The sequence below is a fragment of the Mastigoproctus giganteus genome, chromosome 8, assembly GCF_048544385.1.
Source record: "Mastigoproctus giganteus isolate SK-2022 chromosome 8, ASM4854438v1, whole genome shotgun sequence".
Taxonomy (NCBI): domain Eukaryota; kingdom Metazoa; phylum Arthropoda; class Arachnida; order Uropygi; family Thelyphonidae; genus Mastigoproctus; species Mastigoproctus giganteus.
Genome location: NC_143582.1, coordinates 206652622 through 206677048, shown reverse-complemented (window position 1 = coordinate 206677048; position 24427 = coordinate 206652622). Strand labels below are relative to the sequence as shown.

At 36.4% G+C, this 24427-nt stretch overlaps 1 protein-coding gene across 1 annotated transcript in view; it reads left to right on the top strand.

The window, feature by feature from the left end:
• Positions 1 to 22960, top strand: part of LOC150082227 (zinc finger CCCH domain-containing protein 15) — a 133915-nt gene extending 110955 nt beyond the window's left edge. The window contains exons 10-11 of the mRNA XM_090380065.1: positions 12789 to 12915; positions 22529 to 22960. Of these exons, the coding sequence (XP_090236191.1) occupies positions 12789 to 12915; positions 22529 to 22659 (258 nt within the window). The 3' untranslated portion in view covers positions 22660 to 22960. The remainder of the gene's footprint in view (positions 1 to 12788; positions 12916 to 22528) is intronic.
• Positions 22961 to 24427: the final 1467 nt, after the last annotated feature.

Below are 24427 nucleotides of genomic sequence, written 5' to 3'. Positions count from 1 at the left end.
TAGAAACCTTCCGTCTGATCAACGATCGCTAGTATGGATTCCGTCAGTGTCGATCCACTGGTGATATTCTGGCTTATGTTACCCATTTATGGACTAATTCGATGGAAAGGTTCGGTGAAACACAAGTAGTTGCTCTTGACATCTCAAAGGCTTTTGATCGTGTTTGGCATAAAGGTCTTCTAAACAAGCTTCCATCTTATGGTTTGCCAACTGTTTTTAGTAATTGGTTATCCAGTTTTCTCTCTGATCGCTCACTGAGGATGATGGTAGATGGCTCTCTGTCTTCTAACTTCTCCACTAATGCTGGTGTCCCCAAGGTTCAGTTCTTTCCCCCACTCTTTTCCTCTTGTATATCAATGACCTTCTTCCATTGACTAGAAATCCTATCCATAGTTTTGCCGATGATAGCACATTGCATACCACTTTCCATTTTGAGAAACCTTGTCCTGCTCAATCAGCTTCAACTTCTCGAAAATCTGCTACCGATTCCTTAAATGCCGATCTTCAGGTAATTCTCCAGTGAGGTAAAGACAACTTAGTTGATTTCAACCCTTCTAAAACTGTCTTGTCTTATATCTCACAAAGACGATTCTTCTGCTCCTATGCTTATCTTTAGTGACACTCCGATTTCTAGGCAAAATGATATATCTCTTTTGGGGATTACCCTGACTTCTAATCTCTCTTGGCACAAGCACATTATAAATATTGCTTCCTCTGCATCTAAAAAACTTGGTTTTCTCTTTCGCTCTCGGCGTTACTTTTCTTCTAAACAGCTGCTCACTCTGTATAAATCGCAAATCCGCCGTGCCATGGAATATTGTTCTCACATCTGGGGTGGTGCTCCCAAAACCTCTCTCAGGCTTCTTGATTCCATTCAGAAGAGGGCAGTTAGGTTAATTAATGATTCATCTCTAACAGAGTCTCTCCACTCGCTTTATCATAGACGTACTGTTTCTGCTGCATGCCTCTTCTACAGATACTTCCATGGGCACTGTTCTTCTGAATTGGCTTCTATAATTCCCGTGCTCTCTTTCAAAACAGTCCGAACACGTGCTGCCACCAGCCAACATCCATTTACTGTCCAACTTCAAACCCACAGAACTAACTTTTCATCTTCCTCATTTATTCATTCTACTGCCGTTTTCTGGAACAACCTTCCTTCATACGTATTTCCTCAAAATTACAATCTACAGAAGTTCAAGTCCAATGTCAACAAATATCTTCTTTCGTCTTCTAAACCTCCAACCCAAGCGCGGTAATAATGGAGTCGCTGGTTAAAGATGCATTGCAGGATCATCTAGACAAGACTGCAGCAATAATTCAAACACAGCATGGGTTTGTTAAGGGAAAGTCTTGTCTGACAAATTTGATTGGTTATTATGATGTGGTCACAAAGGAACTGGATGCAAAAAATAATTTTGATATCATATACTTGGATTTCAGGAAAGCTTTTGACACTGTTGCGCATGAAAGACTACTGTACAAATTGGAGCAGAATGGTATTAAGGGTAAGTTGCTACAATGGATAAAAGGATGGTTAAGTGGGAGAAGACAGAGGGTGGTAATCAATGGGTGCTGCTCTTCATGGACTAATGTTATTAGTGGAGTCCCACAAGGTTCGGTGTTGGGTCCACTGTTGTTTTGTGTATTTATCAATGATATTGATGAAGGTATATCAGGCTTAATGTCGAAGTTTGCAGATGACACAAAGGTTGGCAGAGTTGTTAATGACAGTAATGGCAGTGTGCTACTGCAACAGGATCTAGATAATTTGGGCAGATGGGCTAAGAAGTGGCAACTGAAGTTCAACCTTGACAAATGCAAAGTACTGCATATGGGTAGAAGTAACCCCAGAGACACGTACCAACTGTGTGGTACTACACTTAAGGTGGTAGAAAATGAAAAAGACCTGGGAGTAATTGTGCAGTCAGATATGAAGTTTTCTGAGCAGTGCAGACAGGCTGCTAGGGCGGGTCATGGGGTTTTGTCAATGATATATAGGAATTTTGCTAGCAGGGAAAAGGAGGTGATTGTCCCTCTGTATAAGGCAATGGTCAGGCCACGCCTTGAGTACTGCGTACAGGTCTGGAGGCCTCATTTTAGGAAGGATGTAGATTTGCTTGAGCGTGTACAGAGAAGAGCAACACGATTGGTGAGGGGAATGAAGGGATTCTCTTACCAAGAGAGGCTTAAGTTCTGCAAATTGCAGTGGCTGGAGACTAGGCACCTGCGCGGTGATCTGATTGAGGTCTATAAGGCCTTGAATGGGTTGAGCATGCTGAATTCTGATGGGATCCTTCCACTTGTTCAGATTACGAACCTACGGGGACATAAGTTCAAATTAAGAAAGGACAGATGTAGAATAGATGTGCGGAAATTTGCCTTTAGCCAGCGGGTGGTTAATTGCTGGAACAAACTTCCATCTGTCATTGTGGAAGTTGATAGGTTAAATAAATTTAAGGAGGAACTGGACAGGCATTTGGAGGGAATGGTGTGATTTTTTTTTTTTTTTTGGCTGATGCTGCATAAGCTCCTACGCTTGCTTTCTTGCATCATGTGCCACTACTACTACTACTACTACTACTAAGTACTATAGGTTCTAATACCTCTCGTGTTTGGGATTTACATAAAAAAAAAAAAAAAAAAAAAAAAAAGCTCACACACACACACACTCCGTAATTTCCATTCCTGTGATTGCGACATATGGTCAAAAGGTTCTGTCAGCTTCAGGAAGGAAAATTGTTTTTCAATATTTATGCTAAACTTTTTAATTAATTTTTTAAATCATTTTTGAATTATTTACAATTGATTTTTTAATGTAATCATTTTGCATTAATCTTTTATTCGTTTTAATTTCTGGAGAATGCCATACAGAAGGTTATACAGTAAACCTATGCGAATACCGAGTTATGGCTCCCATAGTAATAAAAGGGTTCCATTCCAAAGTATGAAATATATAAGAAAAATTTGTCTAAAATTTTGTCTATGTATGTATTATATGTACCTTCATAATATGACTATGTACATAGACAGTACATAGTGAAATACAAGCATAAGGCATCAAAATGAAAATAAGAAACAATTTAATAATAAATGTAATATTTATTAGAAATTTTAAACAAATCTTTCAAACCAGCACCTTTGCTAGCTAAAAAAACTTATCCCGCCAGTGCTATCACCAGTTTTGCTTAAGCGTTGATAAAAGTGTTTTGCCTTTTAACGAATGAGTGACATTAACGGAATTTTATTTTGAGTTCAGTCTTCTATCTACAGATTTAAAGCTTTTTCCATTTTTTCTAATTTAACATCACGAGTTACAGAGCAAATTTTTGAAGCAATTAATGCGTTTTCACGGACACTACAGCAGATTTTTTCTTCTGATTTCTTGATTGATCGTACCGTTGCTCATTGATTTTATAATGTTTTGCCACTGACGAGACACTTTCACCATTAGAAATTTTGTCTAATAACTCAATTTTACCCGCTAATGTCATCACCTTTGATCTTTTCACAGTTCCCTTGTTATTCGTAGCCAAATTTTTGTAGCGATTAGAAAAGAACTTGTCCACAATAAAGTCACTTTCTTTTAACTGTTAACACACCCGAAAAAGTCTGTTTACGCTAACACACTGCAAAATGGTAGATTTTTCACTTTTGTAAACATTAATTTATAAATTGATGAATTTATTCAATTTATATGCATATCAATTAAAAGCAAACGACAAAACCATCCATGACAAGCACATAACACGTACTGAACAGAGATTAGTGGGGAACATCCACGCTCACGATTTTGTCATTCCTCTCCCCCCATCCACTGAGTACTGTTTTGGCCAGGAAAGATGATTTTAGCCACACCCACGTTTTTTTATGCCGGAAAATGTTCACGGCACTTTAAAATTCACATTTTTTTTTAGGCTTCATTTTATATTCAATCAGCGACCACGAGTACGCTAAACCATGAATACAGATACCGCAAATAGTGGGGGTTTACTGTATTGTGATAAATTTCTCTTGTATCGGGCATCAATAGCTCTGTTATGTTCTATGAAATGTCTTGTAAACTCCTCTGACTGTATGGTTGTCCCAGTGTGTAAGCAGAAATTAATTTTACGATGAAGCTTATTGGCTATTCTGATGGATCTTCTTGATACTTCATACAATAATTCCAATGCTTTTACAGCTTCAGGGAGCATTCTGTTAGGTTTCTTTTGGAATTATTATAGTTCCTGTGTTGCGTTATGAATAATTTTCTCGGTCATTGTAAAATTCTGACTTTTCAAGCGACCTTTTTATTAGTATTAGTAATGTCATCATCCATTATTGCTACAAGCTCACATAGCATCAGCAAAAAAAAAAAAAAAAAAACTGTCCATCCCTTCCGATATTTTATCTAATTCTTCCTAAATTTATTAAAAATAGCCGCCTCAAGAATACCACATAAGTTTCTTCAGATAAACAGCTACTCTCTGGCTCTGAAAGCAAATTTCACAGATTTATCCTGCAACTATTCTTCAATTCAAATTTGTTGTTTCCTTATGTGTGTAGTCTAAGCAAAAGAAGGATGCCATCTACATTTAGCTTACTCAGTCCATTGAAAATCTTAAGCACATTGATCAGATCTCCTAGCAGGTGCCTAGTTTCCACATAAGAATACTTTTTTGTTCCCACTCACTAATCTCAGTGCTCTTCTCTGCACACGTTACTGATCCACGTCCTTCCTAAAATGAGGCTTCCAGACCCATATGCAGTACTCAAGATGCAGCCTTACTGTTTGCTCACATACACACACAATAATTACCTCCTTATCCCTACTGACAAAATTCCAGTACAGGCAACCCCCGTATAACACGGTACTTATATAACACAGTATTTTTGAGCTTTTGTGCGGGGGGGGAACCCTGTTATTATGTTGGATGTAATTTTTCAACATTTCCGCTCTTTTTGAATCCCACTGTTGACTCACTAGTCAAAAAAAAAATTATTGAGAAATACCCGTATTTTATTTTGTTGGGAAATCCCCATGTTAGGTTCTGTGCTATTGAACTTGTGGAAAAATCTAGGTTTCAAAGTTTTATTACTATTGGATAGCACACCAGGCCATTCAAAAGAGTTAAGTCATCCAAACGTTGAAGTTATGTTCCTACCACCACAGTTGTACTAAGTTAATACAATTTTCATTCACCCATAAAATCAATATTATATCCACCTTTAAAACTCATTACATCAGAAAATGGTTACAATGGATTTGGAAAAAAAAATTGATTCCAAATCCATTGAAGTAATGGAGGCATGGAAACATTTCTCAATTGTGGACTGTATTGGAATCATAACTTTATTGCTGAAAGAAGTAAAACCATCAACATTAAATGTGTATGGAAAAATCTATGGCCAGAGTCAGTTCATTCAGGAAATATGGTCAATCCGGCAGAAAATGGAATGAGTGCGATAGTAGAACTCGCCACGTTGGTAGGAGGGGAAGGTTTTTATGATATGACTACTGAAGCCCTTGTGGGTAGCACAGTTGATAGAATTGCCATCCTCCCCACACCAGGTGGAAAAGACCCAAGTTCAATTCCCGTTGATGATGGGAGGGATTTTTATGATTTTTTTTGACAACGTGGCTGAGTTGCTCAGGCAAGAGTAGCATGGTTTTTTCTCCCACAAACTCTCATTCAGCAAAACAGAAATCCAACCTCAGAACACATGCAATTTATAGACAACATACACACAGTAACATGGCCTTAGTCGACTATGCTCCTAAAAAAATTAAAAAAAGATATGATTACTGAAGAATCACTGGTAGAAAAAGAGCTAGTGAAGCAGATTTGGTGGAAATAGCATCGGAGGTAAAACCACATCAATTCAGAGGATGATGGTGCCGATGAAAATTCTAAACTTCCAAATTTTACACTAAAAAAAGCATATGGGAAGGCATAAAGTTAGCTGGGCAATGAGAATTTTATTTTTTGAATGCAGATTCTTGAATGAAAGAAGCCCAAAGTTCAAAAGGAAGCTTCAAAAATGCTTAGTTCCATACGAATGAAATTAACAAAAATTTATCAAGCAAAAGCAAACAAACCCAGATTACTTATTTTTTAAAGGCAGCAGAAGATACACAAAATCTAGAATAGTGTATTTTTGTTAGCTTTTGGAACGTAACCACCCTTTTTGTACTTTTTCTTAGTCCTGTATAACATGGTTTTGCACAACACGACATTTTATTGGAACCTAACTACCGTGTTATACGAGGGTTACCTGTATATCATTAACAAAATTTCGTGAGCTGTCCAAGCTGCCTCTGCATTACTCAGAACTTCTTGTGTGACTGCACATTACCTCCAGATTATTTTCCTTTTCTACTGCCTTGAATTTTGTACCACACAATCGGTATGTTATTCTGGGATTAGTGCTACCTATATGCAGTAATGTATTGACTGACATTTGTCAACGTTAAATTTCAATTGCCACTTCTGAGACCACTTGGCTAGTTTTTCTAAATCTTGTTGCAGTAGCATACCCTGATTACTGTTGTTAACCACCCTGCCAGCCTTCGTATTAGCTGCAAACTTAGACATTAAGCACGATATGCTTTCATCAATATCATTAATAAATATTGAAAACAGTGATGGACCCAGTACTGATCTGCTGGAGGTACTTCCTTAATAAAATTAGCTCAAAAAGAGCAGTGCTGATTGATATCCACTCTGTCATCTTCCACTCAACCATCCCTTTATCCATAGAAGCAGCATTACCTCTAATGCCACACTGTTCCAACTTGTTTAGCAATCTTTCATGTGGAATCAAAATTACTTTTTGTATTCAGTTCCTTTGTTACTGTGTCATAGTATCCAATGAGATTAGTCAGACAAGAATGCCCCTTAACAAATCGATGCTGTGATTCCATATAATTGCATTCTGTCTGAATGGTCCTGTATTACTTCTTTAACCAGTGACTCCATTATTTTTTCAGGAACAGAAGTCAAATTTACAGATCTGTAATTACGTGCTCACCCTTTGATTCCCACTTGTAAATTTGAGGAGACATTGCCATATGTAAAGACCTCCCTCGAGTCCAAAGATGTTCTCATAATTATGCTTGATGGTTTTCTTACCTCTTCTGCTCTGCTTTTGTTTAGATTCCATAAGCCCCAGATGCTTTGTTTACTTTTAGCTTCAACAATTTCTTTTCCATTTTTTTGGGCCAGTTGTGGTGCATGGATTCTCATATTGTGGTATTTAGCTTGTATGCTGCCACAAGAAGTGTTTAGCTCATTGTTAGTTACTGTGATGCTGTATCAGCTGAAATTCAAGATACAAGCATCCTCCACTTGAATGCTCTCAATTGGAGATTTAAAGACAAGATGCTAGGTGAATTCTCATTCAGTGGAAGAGATTTGTCCATGGGAAATAATATAAATAGTTTTAACTATTTATGTTATTAGTTAGTGTTGACTAGTGTTTCCAGCTGATTTTAAGAGAGATTTCTTTATATAAGATTATTAAATATAGTAAAGGAGAGCAAACCATTCATTTCTGAAATTTAAACATGCACCACCAAATTGCCTTAATAGTATTTTCCTCCATTCCACAGTCTTTTGATGTTTTGCTTTAGCTGGATTAAGCTTAAGAATTTTATTTCCAGTGTGATTTATAGTTCTGTTATTCTTAATATGATGATTTTATTAGTTCTGATCCTACAGTAAACTGGATTTTCTAAGATAAATCAAAATTGTAGATTTTTCAATCTCTAGGATACAAAAGATTGAAACTAAAGATTGAAGAAAATATAGTTTCTCTAATTTCTGTTTTGAATACTGTATACCCCAAGAGGTGGGGAGACATTTTCTTATTAAAAATAAACAGATAACATGGAAAGTTATTATCAGTAAATAAAGCAGCTTAACAGTTAAGTAAAGGAGTTCTGTTCCTTTATAACAGAGTTATATTTCAGTGCAGGTGTTAAACTCGTGGAAGTGTTTATTACCAAATTAAGATAACAGCATAAGGTAACCAGTCTTTTCCCTTACCCTGTAAGGCAACAGAATGGTTTGATATTTAAATACTAGGAATGTATTTCCAAATGCAGAATGTTCAATATTCTAAAACTTGCTCATTTCTGTAGCCATTCTGTTATGAAGCCAAACTCCAGCTAGCCTCCATTTTCTATTCACGTGGACTGGCTGGTTCACTTGAATAGAAAACTGCCAAGGCATGCTAACGACCTCACACAGATTGTTCATTTACCTACCAGAATAACAAATAATCCTAACTGCACAGCCAGTACACTTGATCTTTTTCTTGCAAACTCCCCTTCTAAGTACACGGTTAAGTTGCATGGTCCTCTAGGCACCTCAGATCAAAAAAAAAAAAATTACAAAACAATCCCCTCTAAATGTTTGTCCAGTTCCTCCTTAAATTTATTTAACCTATCAACTTCCACAACGACAGATGAAAGTTTGTTCCAGCAATTAACCACCCGCTGGCTAAAGGCAAGTTTCTGCATATCTATTCTACATCTGTCCTTCCTCAATTTCAATTTATGTCCCCCTTAGGTTCGTAATCTGAAGAAGTGGAAGAATCCCATCAGAATTCAGTGTGCTGAACCCGTTCAAGGCCTTATACACCTCAATCAGATCACCTCGCAGGTACCTAGTCTCCAGCTGCTGCAATTTGCAGAACTTAACCCTCTCTTGGTAAGAGGATCCCTTCATTCCCCTCACCAACCTTGTTGCCCTTCTCTGTACACGTTACATCCTTCCTAAAATGAGGCCTCCAGATCTGCACGCAGTACTCAAGGCGTGGCATGACCATTGCCTTATACAGAGGGACAATCACCTCCTTTTCCCTGCTAGCAAAATTCCTATATATCATTGACAACACCCCATGACCCGCCCTAGCAGCCTGTCTGCATTGCTCAGAAAACTTCATATCTGACTGCACAATTACTCCCAGGTCTTTTTCATTTTCTACCACCTTAAGTGTAGTACCACACAGTTGGTACGTTTCTCTGGGGTTACTTCTACCCATATGCAGTACTTTGCATTTGTCAAGGTTGAACTTCAGTTGCCACTTCTTAGCCCATCTGCCCAAATTATCTAGATCCTGTTGCAGTAGCACACTGCCATTACTGTCATTAACAACTCTGCCAACCTTTGTGTCATCTGCAAACTTCGACATTAAGCCTGATATACCTTCATCAATATCATTGATAAATACACAAAACAACAGTGGACCCAACACCGAACCTTGTGGGACTCCACTAATAACATTAGTCCATGAAGAGCAGCACCCATTGATTACCACCCTCTGTCTTCTCCCACTTAACCATCCTTTTATCCATTGTAGCAATTTACCCTTAATACCATTCTGTTCCAATTTGTACAATAGTCTTCCATGCACAACAGTGTCAAAAGCTTTCCTGAAATCCAAGTATATGATATCAAAATTATTCCCTGCATCCAGTTCCTTTGTAACCACATCATAATATCCAATCAAATTTGTCAGACAAGACTTTCCCTTAACAAACCCATGCTGTGTCTGAATTATTGCTGCAGTCTTGTCTAGATGATCTTGAAATGCATCTTTAACCAGTGACTCCATTATTTTACCTGGAACAGAAGTTAAACTAACTGGTCTGTAATTACTCGTGTCATCCTTTAATCCCCCTTTGTGAATTGGGGATACATTTGCACATCTCCAGTCCATGGGGACCTCCCCTGAGTCCAAGGATGCTCTCATAATTATGGCTAAGGGTTTGATTAGTTGCTTTGCCACCACCTTTAATATAACTGGATAGATCTTATTCACCCCAGGTGCCTTTCTTATGTTTAACTTCAACAATTTCTCTTCCACTTTGTTCTCAGTTATTACAAAATCATTAAGCACCCTGCTACAATTTGATAACCTTCTAGCATTTTCAAACCTTAATAACTCCTCATGTAGATGCAAAATATCATTCAGTTTGTTTGCTATCTGATCAGGATCATCAACATTCGAACCATCGATATCAAGTGGACCAATCAGATTCATCCCCTTCCTTTTAGAGTTTATATAAGTAAAGAAATCCTTGCTGTTTTTCTTAGCATCCTTTGCCAAAGATTTCTCGTAATCTGCCTTTGCCTGCTTTGTGACTTGAATATAGACTAACCTCCTTTGTGACTTGATTACAGACTAGCTTATATATATATCATAGGCTTCTGTGTCGCCTGATAATTTATATGCATCCCATGCATTTTTCTTCTCTGCCACGAGTCTCATTAGTTCATGTGACCGGCGCCTCTGTAGCCAGGTGGGCAGGAGCAGTAGTGCGTAGCAAACGCTTCTTGATTAGGCGGGGGGTTTGAGCCCGTGACCACCAAATACAGAGGATGCGGAAAGGTCAGTGAATGACCACTGCATATCCCCTGAGTAATATGGCCTTAGTTGCTAATGCTCCTAAAAACCAAATAACAACAACAATAACAGTTCATTTGACAACCATTTAGGCCTAAACCGTGAACAATATTTCTTAATAGGTATGAAATATTGTTCAAGGTTTAGGCCTAAATTTATTTCAAATATTGGTTCCTCTGCATCTGAAAAATTTGGTTTTCTCTTTCTCTCCCGGCATTACTTTTCTTATAAACAGCTGTTCACTCCGTACAAATCAGAAATCTGTTCTACAATGAAATATTGTTCTCACGTCTTGGGTGATACTCCCAAAACTTCTCTCAGGCTTCTAGATTCCTTTCAGAAGAGGACAGTTAGGTTAATTAATGACTCATCTCTAACAGTCACTCCACTCTCTGTTTCATAGGCTTTCTGTTACTGCTACATGACTTTTCTGTAGATACTTCCATGGGCACCATTCTTCTGAATTGTCTTCTGTAATTCCCACTCTGTCTCTTCCAAAGCAGTCCGAACACATGCTGCAACCAATCAACATCCTTTTACTGTTCAACTTTTCTTCTTCCTCGTTTATTCATTCAACTTACATTCTCTGGAACAATCTTCCTTTTTATAAATTTCCCAGAAATTACGATCTACAGAAATTCAAGTCTAATGTCAACAAATACCTTCTTTCATCTTTTCAACCTATGTACGGTACTAAGTACAGTAAACCCTCGCTATTCACTGTTTCGCGTATTCGTAGTTGCTGATTTAATATAAAATGAAACCTTAAAAAATGTGAATTTTAAAAGCGCCATGAACATTTTCTGCCATAAAAAAAACATGGCCATGGATATAATTATCTTTCCCGATCAAAACAGCGCTCAGTGGTTGGGGGAGAGGTGTGACAAAATCGCAAGCATGGATGTTTCTCGCTAATCCTTGTTCAGTATGTGTTATGCACTTGTCATGGAAGGTTTCGTTGTTTGCTTTTAATTTATATGCTTATAAATTGAATAAATTTAGCAATTTATAAATTGATATGCTTACAAAAGTGATAAATCAACCTTTTGCGGTGTAAAACAGACTTTTTCGAGCATGTTAACGGAAGAAAGTGACTTTATTGTGGACAAGTTCTTTCTAACCCGTACAAAAATATGGCTACGAATAACAAGGGAAATGTGAAAAGATCAAAGAAGGTGATGAAATTAGCGAATAAAATTGAGTTATTGGAAAAAATTTCTAATGGTGAAAGTGTCTCCTCAGTGGCAAAACATTATAAAATCAATGAGTCAACGGTACGATCAATCAAAAAATCGGAAGAAAAAATCCTCCATAGTGTCCGTGAAAATGCACTAATTGCTTCAGAAATTTGCTCTGTAACTCGTGACGTTAAATTAGGAAAAATGGAAAAGCTTTAAATCTGTGAATAGAAGACTGAACTCAAAATAAAATTCTGTTAAATTCACTCATCATTCGCGAAAAGGCAAAACTTCTTTATCAACACTTTAGCGAAACTGGAAAGCACTGGCGGGATAAGTTTTTTTAGCTAGCAAAGGTGCTGGTTTGAAAGATTTGTTTGAAATTTTTAATAAATATTACATTTAATATTATTTTATTTTTTTTTTCTTTCATTTCGATGCCATATGCTTGCATTTCACTATGTACTGTCTATGTACATAGTCATATTATGAAGGTACATATAATACATACATAGACAAATTTTTAGACTAGTTTTTCGTATATATTTCATACTTTGGAACGGAACCCCTTTATTACTATGGGAGCCATAACTCAGTATTCGCGGCATTTCACAGGAATGTAACCCTTGCAAATAGTGAGGGTTTACTGTACTATAGTTCTGATACTTCTTGTGTTTGCTATTTTCATTAAAAAAAAAAAAAAAAAAAAACTGGATATCAGTACAACCAATTGAGTGACTAGCTTGAATTGAACTTAACTTGGGCTCTTTACCAGATTGGTCACATTGGCATCCAGTTTAGTGTAATGTGATCTAAAAATAATTCTTTATGTACTGAGCACACCTCGTATATGGATATGTTCCTGATATTTTTATATCAAACTTATTTGCTTAACTTTTATGTGAATTTAGTATTACCTTAAATTCTTTATTGGTTGGAAAACTAAACAAATTATATTGTAAACATCATGTCTCAAAGCAATACTCTCACTATCGCTGCAAATATCATTCAGAATTTCATTATTGTATTTAAGGTGAAACAAGTGCATTATACTAACTGGCTGCAGACAATATGGTATGTTTAACTAGTTTAGAAGAGGGAAGGCTTCACTGATAGTGAAAGTGAGATTAGTTTGTACACACACACACAGACACACCATTCTAAAATTGTATCTGTTTTATGTTATATTATTATTACATTTGCATTATGTTACAGGATGACTCAAGGTTTACAGAAGTTACCTATGAATCTTTAAATTCACAAATGGGAGATGTCGATGAAACAACTCCTACACCCAATTCCATACAGTGGAAAGAAAATGCATCATATAATCATTTTGAAGGTATGAATAATTTATCATTAAAAAAAATAAAATTAAGTGCTGTATGTATTTTCAAATTAGATTTTTTTTTTTGTGTTCCACAAAGTTATTTCATCATACATATACAGTCGGACCTCTATATAATGAAATCGATCGTTCCCTTGAAAAAATTCGTTATACAGAAATATGACCTTTACAACAATGAAAAATACTGTAAATTCAGAAATATAGTAAAATATGAACCATTAAATTACAGGCACCATTAAATTGTAAAATGTTTTTACTCTTAATTCGTGGAATTAAAGCCTTTAGCTATTAAAAGCTAAAGGGATTAATGCTTAATCCTTTTAGCTCTTAATTTTTACTTTCTACAGCATCAGCTCTATTGTCTAAAGGCCAAAGGTGCGAACAATGCGTACCCAGGTCTCTCGATTTAGTTTGTTATATGGAAATTTTCTTCATTATACGGAAACTATTTTCAGTGTAACGACCAGGGGGGAATCAAAAAAGTTCGCTACATAGAAAATTTCGCTATATGGAAGTTCATTAAAGAGAGGTCAGACTGCAATTAAAAAAAAAGTGCATGTGAAGTGCCAGTCTTTATTCCATTATTCAGCGAAACATCGAAAGATTAACGATTACTCCAAACTGTTGCTAGTGAGAAATTGTGCTTGCCTGTGTAGACTTCACACTATTCCTTGTTGACTTGATCATTATGGCCTCAGCTACCATTGCACCATAAAATTTTTTTAAAAAAGAAGAAAAAGAAAAAAAACTTACCGTGATATTTAGGGTTGGTCGATTTAAAAATAGAAAAATGCAGGTCTGCTGTCTGCCCAAGTAAGATACAAAATATCTGAATCTTTGTGCACATGACTAAAAAGCTCATATGCTTGGCTAAAATAGGCAGTTGAGATTTAATGCAGTAAAGGTGGTTTGACTGCTTAACAAGAAGTTAATTGGTGTATTTTATGTAAATAAAATATTGAGAGAATATATCTAATAATGTTTTTAATTGTAATTTTAGTAATTTCGTCCATTAAAGAAATGGAAAATTCTTGGAAAAGCGTTAGCCAGGTATCTTTCTTACTTGAGTAGATAGATTCTTCCTTAATATATTGTGGTTATTTTTTTGGAGATAAAAAAAAAATATATATATAGTGCGTGCGTGTGTGTTTAATAATGAGAAATGAGATACAAAAAACTTTTTTTAGCTTAAATTAAGTTTTGTTACATTACTAATCAAATATTATTTCTGGAAATGCTGCATATACTTTATAAACTTACATCTTATCTGTTTGATTTAATGCAAAAATGTGAATTCTTAATTTTTAATTTCTCACATTTTTGCATTAAACCAAGTGGAGGAGAGGTAAGTTTTGTAATGCACGTGCGACATTGGCTTAGCTACGATTTGTTTAATAATCAAACATATTTCTGTATTTGTTGAAAGAGGGATTATATATATAACCATAAAAATAAATTAGAATAACAAATAAAAATAATGCCAGCAGCATGGCAAGACAAGAGCGAAAATAGTCAAAATTAAACATAACGATTAAACCAACAGGGAGGGAAGAGAGGGGTAACAAAAGTAAAAATATTGCAGTAGAAACTCTAAGATAATTTAGAACATCTAAATGTAAAGATAATAAAATAATAATCCATTAAACTTTGAATGCCAATTAAATATAAATTGAACGGTTCCCCCTCTGACGGGCACCAGGTCCAAATTTATGTGAAATATCACCAATAGAGATAAACCACTACAATTAAATAAAACAGAAATAAACCAAAAATAGACTGACCATTAAACCAAATATAGACTGACAAAATTAAACATAACGATCAAACCATTTGGTTTGATCATTATGTTTAATTTTGACTATTTTCACTCTTGTCTTGCTATGCTGCTGGCATTATTTTTAATTGTTATTCTAATTTATTTTGATGGTTATATTTCAAGCATCATGTAGAGGAATATGCTTTTTGCTGTACCTTTTTATTTTATTTTTCTATTATGAAAGATTCAGTTTCCAACTACTTTAACTGTTATTCAAATACATATATACAGGGTGTCTCAAAAATACACGGCATAACTTCAGGAATGAGTTCCTTGTATGTAGACAATAAAAATATTTTATATCAACATAGTTCCAGAAATGCTTGGTATCCGAGTTTTGAAGGTCTGTCTATGACACTTCACTGTTCACATCACCTTATAGTAATTGTTCAAACCTTCTGCCTGAATACAGGCCTCACATCGACGTCTCATGGACTTGTGAAGACCATGCCAAATTCCAGGCATGTTTCGTATTGTCTCACAACCTGCCACAATTCGATTGCGGAGAGTTTCCACATCAGCTACCAGAGTCGAATATACCAATGACTTTAAATGGCCCCACAAGAAGAAATCTAGTTGGTTTAAATCAGTTGAGCGTGGCGGCCAGGCAGTTGGTTCACCCCTCTACTTCAGGAGTCGTAGATCTTGGTCATCCTCTGTTAACAGCACGAGGTGTAAAGGGCCCATGTTCACAAAGGTGGCGATGGATACCTTTTAAACATTTTCCTGTCTGGCCATCTTCGTTCTGGGAACCTTTCATGGTACAAACGACGAGCCGCCAGAGCATTGCCATCCACCAAACCGTACATAAACTGCATATCCGCTTGCTCCTGATTTGAGTACATGGTCAGAATGGAAAACCACCAGATTCTGTACTGACAGAATCTGGTGGTACAGTATCTGAAGGAAATCACCTGCGGGAGATAAGACATTCGGGTTAATAACTCAGAAACCAAGCATTTCTGGAACTATGTTGATATAAAATATTTTTATTGTCTACATATGAGGAACTCATTCTTCCTGAAGTTATGCCGTCTATTTTTGAGACATCCTGTGTGTATATATATATATATATATATATATATATATATATATATATATGTGTGTGTGTGTAATATTAAAAAGAGAAGTTTACCTTCAATATAGTACGTAAAACACTTCTCTCCAGAAATTAAAACAAAAAAATAGCAAAACGATTTTCCTTCTTGAAGCTGATAACGCTTTTCGACCGTATGTCGTGATCACAGGAATGAAAATTACTGATTAGGGGTGAGTGTGAAACTTAAATAGGGATTATTTGTGTTCGCACATGCACGTAAAAGCCGATGAATCAGAGATGAGATATGGCTGAAGAACATTAACAGAATTTTCGTATATTTTAATTTCTACGGTATCTGCAATTAATAGAAGCATATAATTACGTTGGACACCAAGTATTTTGGCCTTGTTAAATAAAAAAGTGTGTTTTTCGTTAACAGCGTGAAAGGCTAATTCTGACGCTGCTGAACGAGCAGCACAAACTCAGGCCACATGTTGATTAATACGAATATTCAAAGGAAAATGCGTCGAACCCTGGTAAGACGAGTCACAATCACCGCAAGAAATGTATACCAGGTCATTAATTTGTGTTGAGAACGAGGAAAGAACTGAGCGATTGTTCAGTATACAGTGGAGCCCCGCTTTACGATGGGTTCACTATACAATCAAATCACTTTACGATGGACTCTCCATAATAAAATACCTTTCACTATACGATATGTAGTAAGTGCGGGATATTGTCATCACGTTTGTGATTTGAATTTTAATTCTATTTTAATTAATTAATTCTATTAAACGGAGCTTAAAAAATAGGAATTAAGAGAAGATTCTGAAAATTTATTTTTGTTCTTTATATGATTTCAGCGAAGGGGAAACACATTTCACCATAATACTGTAAGGTAAAAACCCACAGAATTTGTTATCGGTATTATCGTAATTTTTTTTTTTTTTTTTTTTTTTTTTTTATGTGAACCCCAAACACGAGAGGTATTAGAACCTATAGTACTTAGTACCGCGCTTGGGTTGGAGGTTGAGAAGACGAAAGAAGATATTTGTTGACATTGGACTTGAACTTCTGTAGATTGTAATTTTCAGGAAATACGTATGAAGGAAGGTTGTTCCAGAAAACGGCAGTAGAATGAATAACTGAGGAAGATGAAAAGTTGGTTCTGTGGGTTTGAAGTTGGACAGTAAATGGATGTTGGCTGGTGGCGGCACGTGTTCGGACTTTTGAAAGAGAGAGCGGGAATTATAGAAGCCAATTCAGAAGAACAGTGCCCACGGAAGTATCTGTATAAGAGGCATGCAGCAGAAACAGTGCATCTATGAGAAAGCGAGTGGAGAGACTGTTAGAGATGAATCATTAATTAACCTAACTGCCCTCTTCTGAATGGAATCAAGAAGCCTGAGAGAGGTTTTGGGGGCACCACCCCAGATGTGGGAAAAATATTCCATGGCAGGGTGGATTTGCGATTTATACAGAGTGAGCAGCTGTTTGGAAGCAAAGTAACGCCGAGAGCGAAAGAGAAAACCAAGTTTTTTAGATGCAGAGGAAGCACTATTTATAATGTGCTTGTGCCAAGAGAGATTAGAAGTCAGGGTAATCCCCATAAGAGATATATCATTTTCCCTAGAAATCGGAGTGTCACTAAAGATAAGCATAGGAGCAGAAGAATCCTTTTTGCGAGATATAAGACAAGACTCAGTTTTAGAAGGGTTGAAATCAACTAAGTTGTCTTTGCCCCACTGGAGAATTACCTGAAGATCGGCATTTAAGGAATTGGTAGCAGATTTTCGAGAAGTTGAAGCTGATTGAGCAGGACAAGGTTTCTCAAAATGGAAAGTTGAATGCAATGTGCTATCATCGGCAAAACTATGGATAGGATTTCCAGTCAGTGGAAGAAGGTCATTGATATACAAGAGGAAAAGAGTGGGGGAAAGAACTGAACCTTGTGGGACACCAGCATTAGTGGAGAAGTTAGAAGACAGAGAGCCAACTACCATCACCCTCAATGAGCCACTCAAGAGAGAAAACTGGATAACCAATTACAAAAAATAGTTGGCAAACCATAAGATGGAAGCTTGTTTAGAAGACCTTTATGACAAACATGGTTGAAAGCCTTTGAGATGTCAACAGCAACTGCTTGTGTTTCACTGAACTTTTCCATTCAATTTGTCCATAAATGGGTCACATAAGCCAGAATATCACCGGTGGATGGACAGTGACAGAATCCATACTGGAAATCGTTGATTAGATGGAAGGTTTCTAGATAGTTTAAGAGTTAGCGGTTAATTGATTTCTCCATTACTTTGGAAAGAGTAGAAGTAATTGCAGTGGGACAATAGTTGGATAGGAGGGATTTGTCACCCTTTTTAGGAACTGGCTGAATATGAGCAAATTTCCAAGCAGAAGGAAAAACACCTTTGGAATAAGAAAGTGAAAAAAGGTGGCAAAGAACAGGAGTAAGTTCAGGAGCACAGGTTTTGAGAACAAGTGGAGAAATACCATCAGGACCTGGAGCTTTCTTAGCATCAAGATTCATCAAAATCCTTCTGATATCCTTTTGACGGAAGACCACAGGAGGCATTGAATGGAGCATGTTGGGAATGGTGGGTGGTGTTTTAACAAGATCATTAATACATGAGCTGGAAGAAAAATGGGATGCTAGCGGGTCAGCTTTATCCTTGGGTAAAGTGACAACAGAACCATCTGGTTTGGACAGAGGTGGGAGCAGAGATGGGCAAAAGTTGCAGCCAATAGCTTGGCAAGAGACCAGAATGTTCAGCTACTATTAGGGCAAGAAGCAAGTTTCCTGCTCTTAGCCTGTTCAAAATCTAGTTTGGACTGATTAATAACTGCTTTGCAATTATTGTGAGCTCTGGTGTAGCCAGAAAATGAAACTGAAGAATTGGAAACAAGCCAATTACGATATGCAACATTCTTCTCTGTAACAGGCTTAGCACATTTATTGGAAAACCAAGGTTTAGATAAAGGACGAGATTTTCAAGTGGAGTGTGGAATAAAAGATTCCATTCCTACAAGAATAATTTCACTGACCCTATCTGAGCATATGTTGAAATCAGAAGTTTTGAAACATTAATCTGACCAAAGAAAAGAAATCTCGCAGGTCATCCCATTTTGCTTTGCATTCTTGTAATGCCAAACAACACAAGGTTGGAAATAGTCATGAGATAAAGGCTCCATTGGAAAAGAGACAATCACCGAGCTGTGATCTGAGGTTCGTAAAGGACCGCTAATTTCAGCCATGTACTTAGACGGGTTGTTTGTGAGAAAAAGATCAAGCGTGTTGGCTGTATGGTTATGATTGTTCGATATTCTGGTAGGTAAATGAACAATCTGTGCGAAGTCATTAGTAATTGCAAAAGCCTCAGCATCTCGACCAGCTGGGTCGGTGTAACTAGAAAACAGAAGCCAGCTGGAGTTGTGGACATTAAAATCACCAAGGAAAATTTCCTATTAGGAAAATTGGACTGGAGAAAAGCAAGTTGCAAAGAGAGGAAGTCAGAGTTCCAAGTGATTAGTGGAGTTGGGAGAACAGTAGAGACAACAGATGGATTTGACAGAATGACGTAGAGAGAATTTATGTCAGAGAAGATCAAAAAGAGGAGATTCCACATTACCAAGTCTCTGACAGGGAATATCGGAACAGACATATGCACAAGTACCACCTTTGAGGCGAAAGGAATCATATAGCAAATAATTTGGGCAATTGAGATGGGCAGGGGTTGGATCAACTGATAATTGAGATTCTGTCAGAAAAAGTACGTGGGGTTTGGCAGACCATAAGTGGAAATGGACATCATTGAGGTTAGAACTGAGACCACATATATTTGTGAAATGAACTAGAAAGTGTTTGGGAGGTTTAGATCTTTTCACAGATAAGTTTGCTCTATTAATTTTTGGATATGGCTTACACATGGTAAGAATATACCCAGATCCTTGACATAATGTGGCCTCAACAATGGCCCCCGCATGCACACTACTTGGATTCCCTCCAGTCACTATCTGGCAGAGTAAAGGCAGCAAGATTATACACTAGCTGATCTGGAAGCCTCCTAGAGAGTTACCAATAAGTTCGGTCCAGTGTACTACTACCTAGCGGCTGTCCTGCGAACACTGTTTTAGAGTTGTATCCTCAAAATGTAAGGAGGTTTGGATCTCTGCGTGCTGTTCATCATAACCTCAAAAAACATCAGTCATACTGCATGATGGAAGAGATGGGGGAGGGTTGACCAGAACTTAGCTCTGGAGACTAAACATGGGTTCCACCTCTTTCAGGCCTCCAGTAAGCAGAGTTGTGGTATTGCACCTGTTGAAGAGAGTCATCTATCACCTAGTATTGCCTGGTATGAAAGGGACGGCATTTCTCCATGTTGTGTGTGCGCCACACCTTGACCACTGCTTACGTTGGTTCACACCTTGGTGGTCACCAACAGTGCTTGCGCATGGGGGTTATACCGAGAGTTACTAACAGTCCCACCATCATGAAGGTGAAAGCAGTGGATTTGGCTGTGACAGACCATCCAGACTTTACCGAAATTGGGCCCACTTGATTTGAGTGTCACCCAAGGTACATTTAATGAAACAAGATGAGTTGAATGATTTGGTTCTAGTCATAAATTTATCGAAAGAACAACCTGAACTGTTAGGTTTTAGGTTACAGCAGTGGAATCTACTCACACTGGGAACAAAGATTTTATTGTTTCGAAAAAGACAAAGTTTTAGAAATATTTTGCTACAGAGGACAGTATGTTTTTGCAAATATGTTATTGGACTTCTGAAAGAACTAGGTGGCATGCATAAGTTGATGAATGCCGTTTATTCATTGATGCCTCAAAATTAAGTTTTAAAAGCAGTTTTGCTTCATAAAAACAAATTTCCATCAGTTCCTGTGTTTCATTCAGTTGGACTTAAAGAAAATCATGAAAGCATGTCTAAGGTTTACATGCTATATAATACCAGGGTTATGGTTGGAACATATGCAGTGATCTTGAGGTTATTGGTTTGCTTGCTGATTTGCAGGGAAGTTTCACAAAATACTGTTGTTTTTTGTATTTATGGGACAAGTCCATACCAGAAAAATGTAATGTAAAATATATTCCTTTAGTGCAGTTAAACAAGGTTCTTCTTCCATCCCTGCACATCAAACTTGAATTGATGAAAAATTTCGTGAATGACTAGATAAAAGATGGTAATGGATTTGCATACTTGAGAAGTGTTTCCTAATTTAGCATATGCCAAACTTAAGGAAGGAATTTTCGTAGAATCCCAAATTAGGAAACTCCTGAAAGATGTGTTTGAAACCCAGTTAAAGGAGGTTGAAGTTGGTAGCTTGGTGATCATTTAAGGCGGTAGTACATGGTATTTTGGGTAATAGGAAAGAACCAACTATGAAATGTTGGTGTCTAATTTACTGGAGTGCTACAAAAACACGGGCTGTCGAATGTCATTGAAAATTCATTTTCTTCATTCCCATCTCGAATTTTTCCCAGAAAATCTGGGAGTTGTGAGTGATGAACAAGGGGATCAGTTTCATCAAGGTAGTTCAACAATGGAAATGCAGTAACAAGGTCGCTGGGATCCTGTAATGATGGGGGATTACTGCTGGTTCCTTGTCGGGCTGAGTAAACAGGAATACAAGAGAAAATCCCACAGTAGCAAACATTTTTAAGGACAATTTCAGTATGCTGATTATATATTATTGAAATATAACTATTTTGCAGTGATTTATGATATTTTTTCCAAAGTTAAATGAGATATAGAGAACGTATATTTTTTTATACTTGTATTACAAACTTGAATCATAGGTATATATCCCTTTATTTTAACATTAAACGTTGGTACAACTTTTGATGTAGACGTTGATAGAGACTTTTTATGGTGATTTTCGGAATCAGTGTGTTTATTTCCTCCAGAATCACAATTTTCATTGTCCACTGGAGGTATGACAATTTTTTTGTTGACTAATGTAATTAGTAATATTTAAAAATAGTTTTGTAGCTCATGATAATGCAGTGAAGCACAAGTTTATTCATCTCTAAATTTGTCTAGTGACACTGTGGAACCCACTCTCCAAATTTTGACTCTTTTCCAGCCATTGTAAGTGGCCATGTTTTCCAGCCATTGTGGCTGTCAAAAACAGCCACTCTTGAAGAAGATTCTTCTGTAGCTGTTGGAGAACTTGCCAAGAAACTTTACTTGTTTTGCTGTTCATCACTGTTTATTTGCTATTAGCATCAGTGACTAACTAAATCTGAGCTTCTCTCATTTATAGCTTCCTCACTATACCTTGAATGCATTATGCTCTTTCTTAAGTTTGTGTATGTCTTATTTTTGTTTTTTAACACCTTCAGCTTTTTTTTGTGTGTGAAAACAGTGGAACATTTAATTCCTTAAAATTTGCACATAAACTGACTGACATTTACAGAAATTAACATAAAAATATCTGTACAATTTATATAGTTTCACATAAATAAGTACAAGTAGTTTGCCAGTTCAAAAAAAAAACAAAAAAAAAACACTAGTCACCAGACCTTTTCAAGTAATTTCAAAATTACAGTTAACACTTCATTTGTGCTGTAACTTGAAGTCACTGTAGATGGCTATTATCGCCATCTGTCTGCTGTTTTGATAAATTGTTTAATGAAAGAATCATAATAAATAAAATTAAATTACAACAAAACAGAAAAGTACAATCATATTTATATTTTAAATTTGATTTCATCTTGCAGAGCTCTCAGAAGCAGTTGGAGGTGGTGCGGCCAATGTACTAACAGATGTTGTGCCTATTGATGAAAATTTATTTGAAGATGATGATTTAGAAGAACTGGAGGAAGATTTAAACGAAATGGGGGTAAATTAACCACTTGTATAGCAGGGAGAAAAATTAAGTAGGAAATACCTAAAATGTCATGTTTTAATGGCTTAAATTGGTGTTTTCATATTTCTGGAAATGAGATATCTTCTCGGAAAGAAACTGTTTGCATCTAATCTAACTGGCTTTGATGCATCATATCTAAAAGTATCTGGCAATGCTGATGTTGTTTGGCAGAGGATCAGCATTGTCCTGTTCAGTAGCTGAACTTAAGTTGAAAATAGTCCTTTGGACTTTAAATGTTCTTCCCAAAATGTGAAAAGTAGATGTATCTTACAAAAAAAAAAAAAAAAAAATGCCCAATCTAAAATATTTGTCCTCATTTGCATTTATTTAAATTTGGCTTCATTGTAATTGAAATTTCAATGGAAAAATGATAGGATTTTAAGTTGGAACTGTATTATATGCTGTAAAGCGTGAAATAAAAAGTATACATTTTTGTGTGATTTCCTCTGTTCATTATCATGCGTGATATGTAATTTTTGAATAATACTATTTTAATTATAATAAATCCTCTATATTCATAGGGGATACATTTTTGAACTTCGTACAAATATTGAGACCAAAGCTGTTTAAAAAAAAAAAAAGAGTTAGGTGGATTCTTATAGAAATCAAGGCAAACATTTGTGATTAATAAAAATTAACATGTAATAACTATATTGTTTATAGCAAAAATAAACACTGTTTTATACAAGGCATAAATTAAAAAAAAAAATGAAATTCAGGAAAATCATCATTTAACTCGTAGATGATGGCAATATTAAAATGAATGTAGGTGGCAGTGATTGGAGGGTAACTTACAAGCAATCATAATGTTCTTAAGCATCCTAATGGATGTTTAATTTGTCTTTCATTGCAAATGCCTTAAGTCTTCTAATGAGTTAAAGGAGCATCCAGTCCACTTAAATTTTATACCACAAAAGGATTTATTTCAAACGCCTTCACAGCCAGCATCTTAGATATGTCCAAAATCTCCATTTGCTTAAGTGACAGTGAGGCTTTTGAATCTCATTACTCTTCTTCCTCACAGCTTTCATTTTTCTTTCTTTGTAATCTTTGAAACCTCTGTACTCCCATATGTACAAAACTCATAATCCTGTATAGCTCTTCTTCCTTTCAGTTTCACTGTATCAGGCAACAGCTTCCTCCATCACCCATTTCAAGTGGATGGTTTGATTTCATCTGGAAGTTCACTTTTTATAGAGATATCTAACTGACATAGAATTGCTTGTCACCTCATCAAGAATTTGATGAGATGACAGGTACTGTATACAGATCTGGAGACGTCATTTCAGGAGGGAAGTAGAACTGATGGAATGGGTGCAGAGAAGGGCAGAGAGATTGGTGACAAGAACAAAAGGGTGGTCTTACAAAGAGACTTCAGTTCTGCAGATTAGTCTGGGGACCAATACTTATGAGATGATCTGATTAAGGTGTTTAATGGCTTTGAATGGATTGAGCAAGCTCAATACTGATGACATTTTTCCTTTTGCTCAGGCTACTGGGGGAGGGGATAAAATTTAATTGTGGAAGGATGGTTGTAGGATAGATGTTTGGAAGTGTTTGCACCTTCAACCAGTTGGTGGTTGATTGTTGGAACAAACTTTCATCTGTTGTGGAAGTAGATACGTAGTTGGAATAAATTTAAGGAAGAACTGAACAAATTTTTAGAGGGAATGAATAGATGTGGGTTTTTTTTTTGTTGATGCTTTAAACTTGCTTTCTTGCATTATTTGCTACTAATTCTAGCAAATAT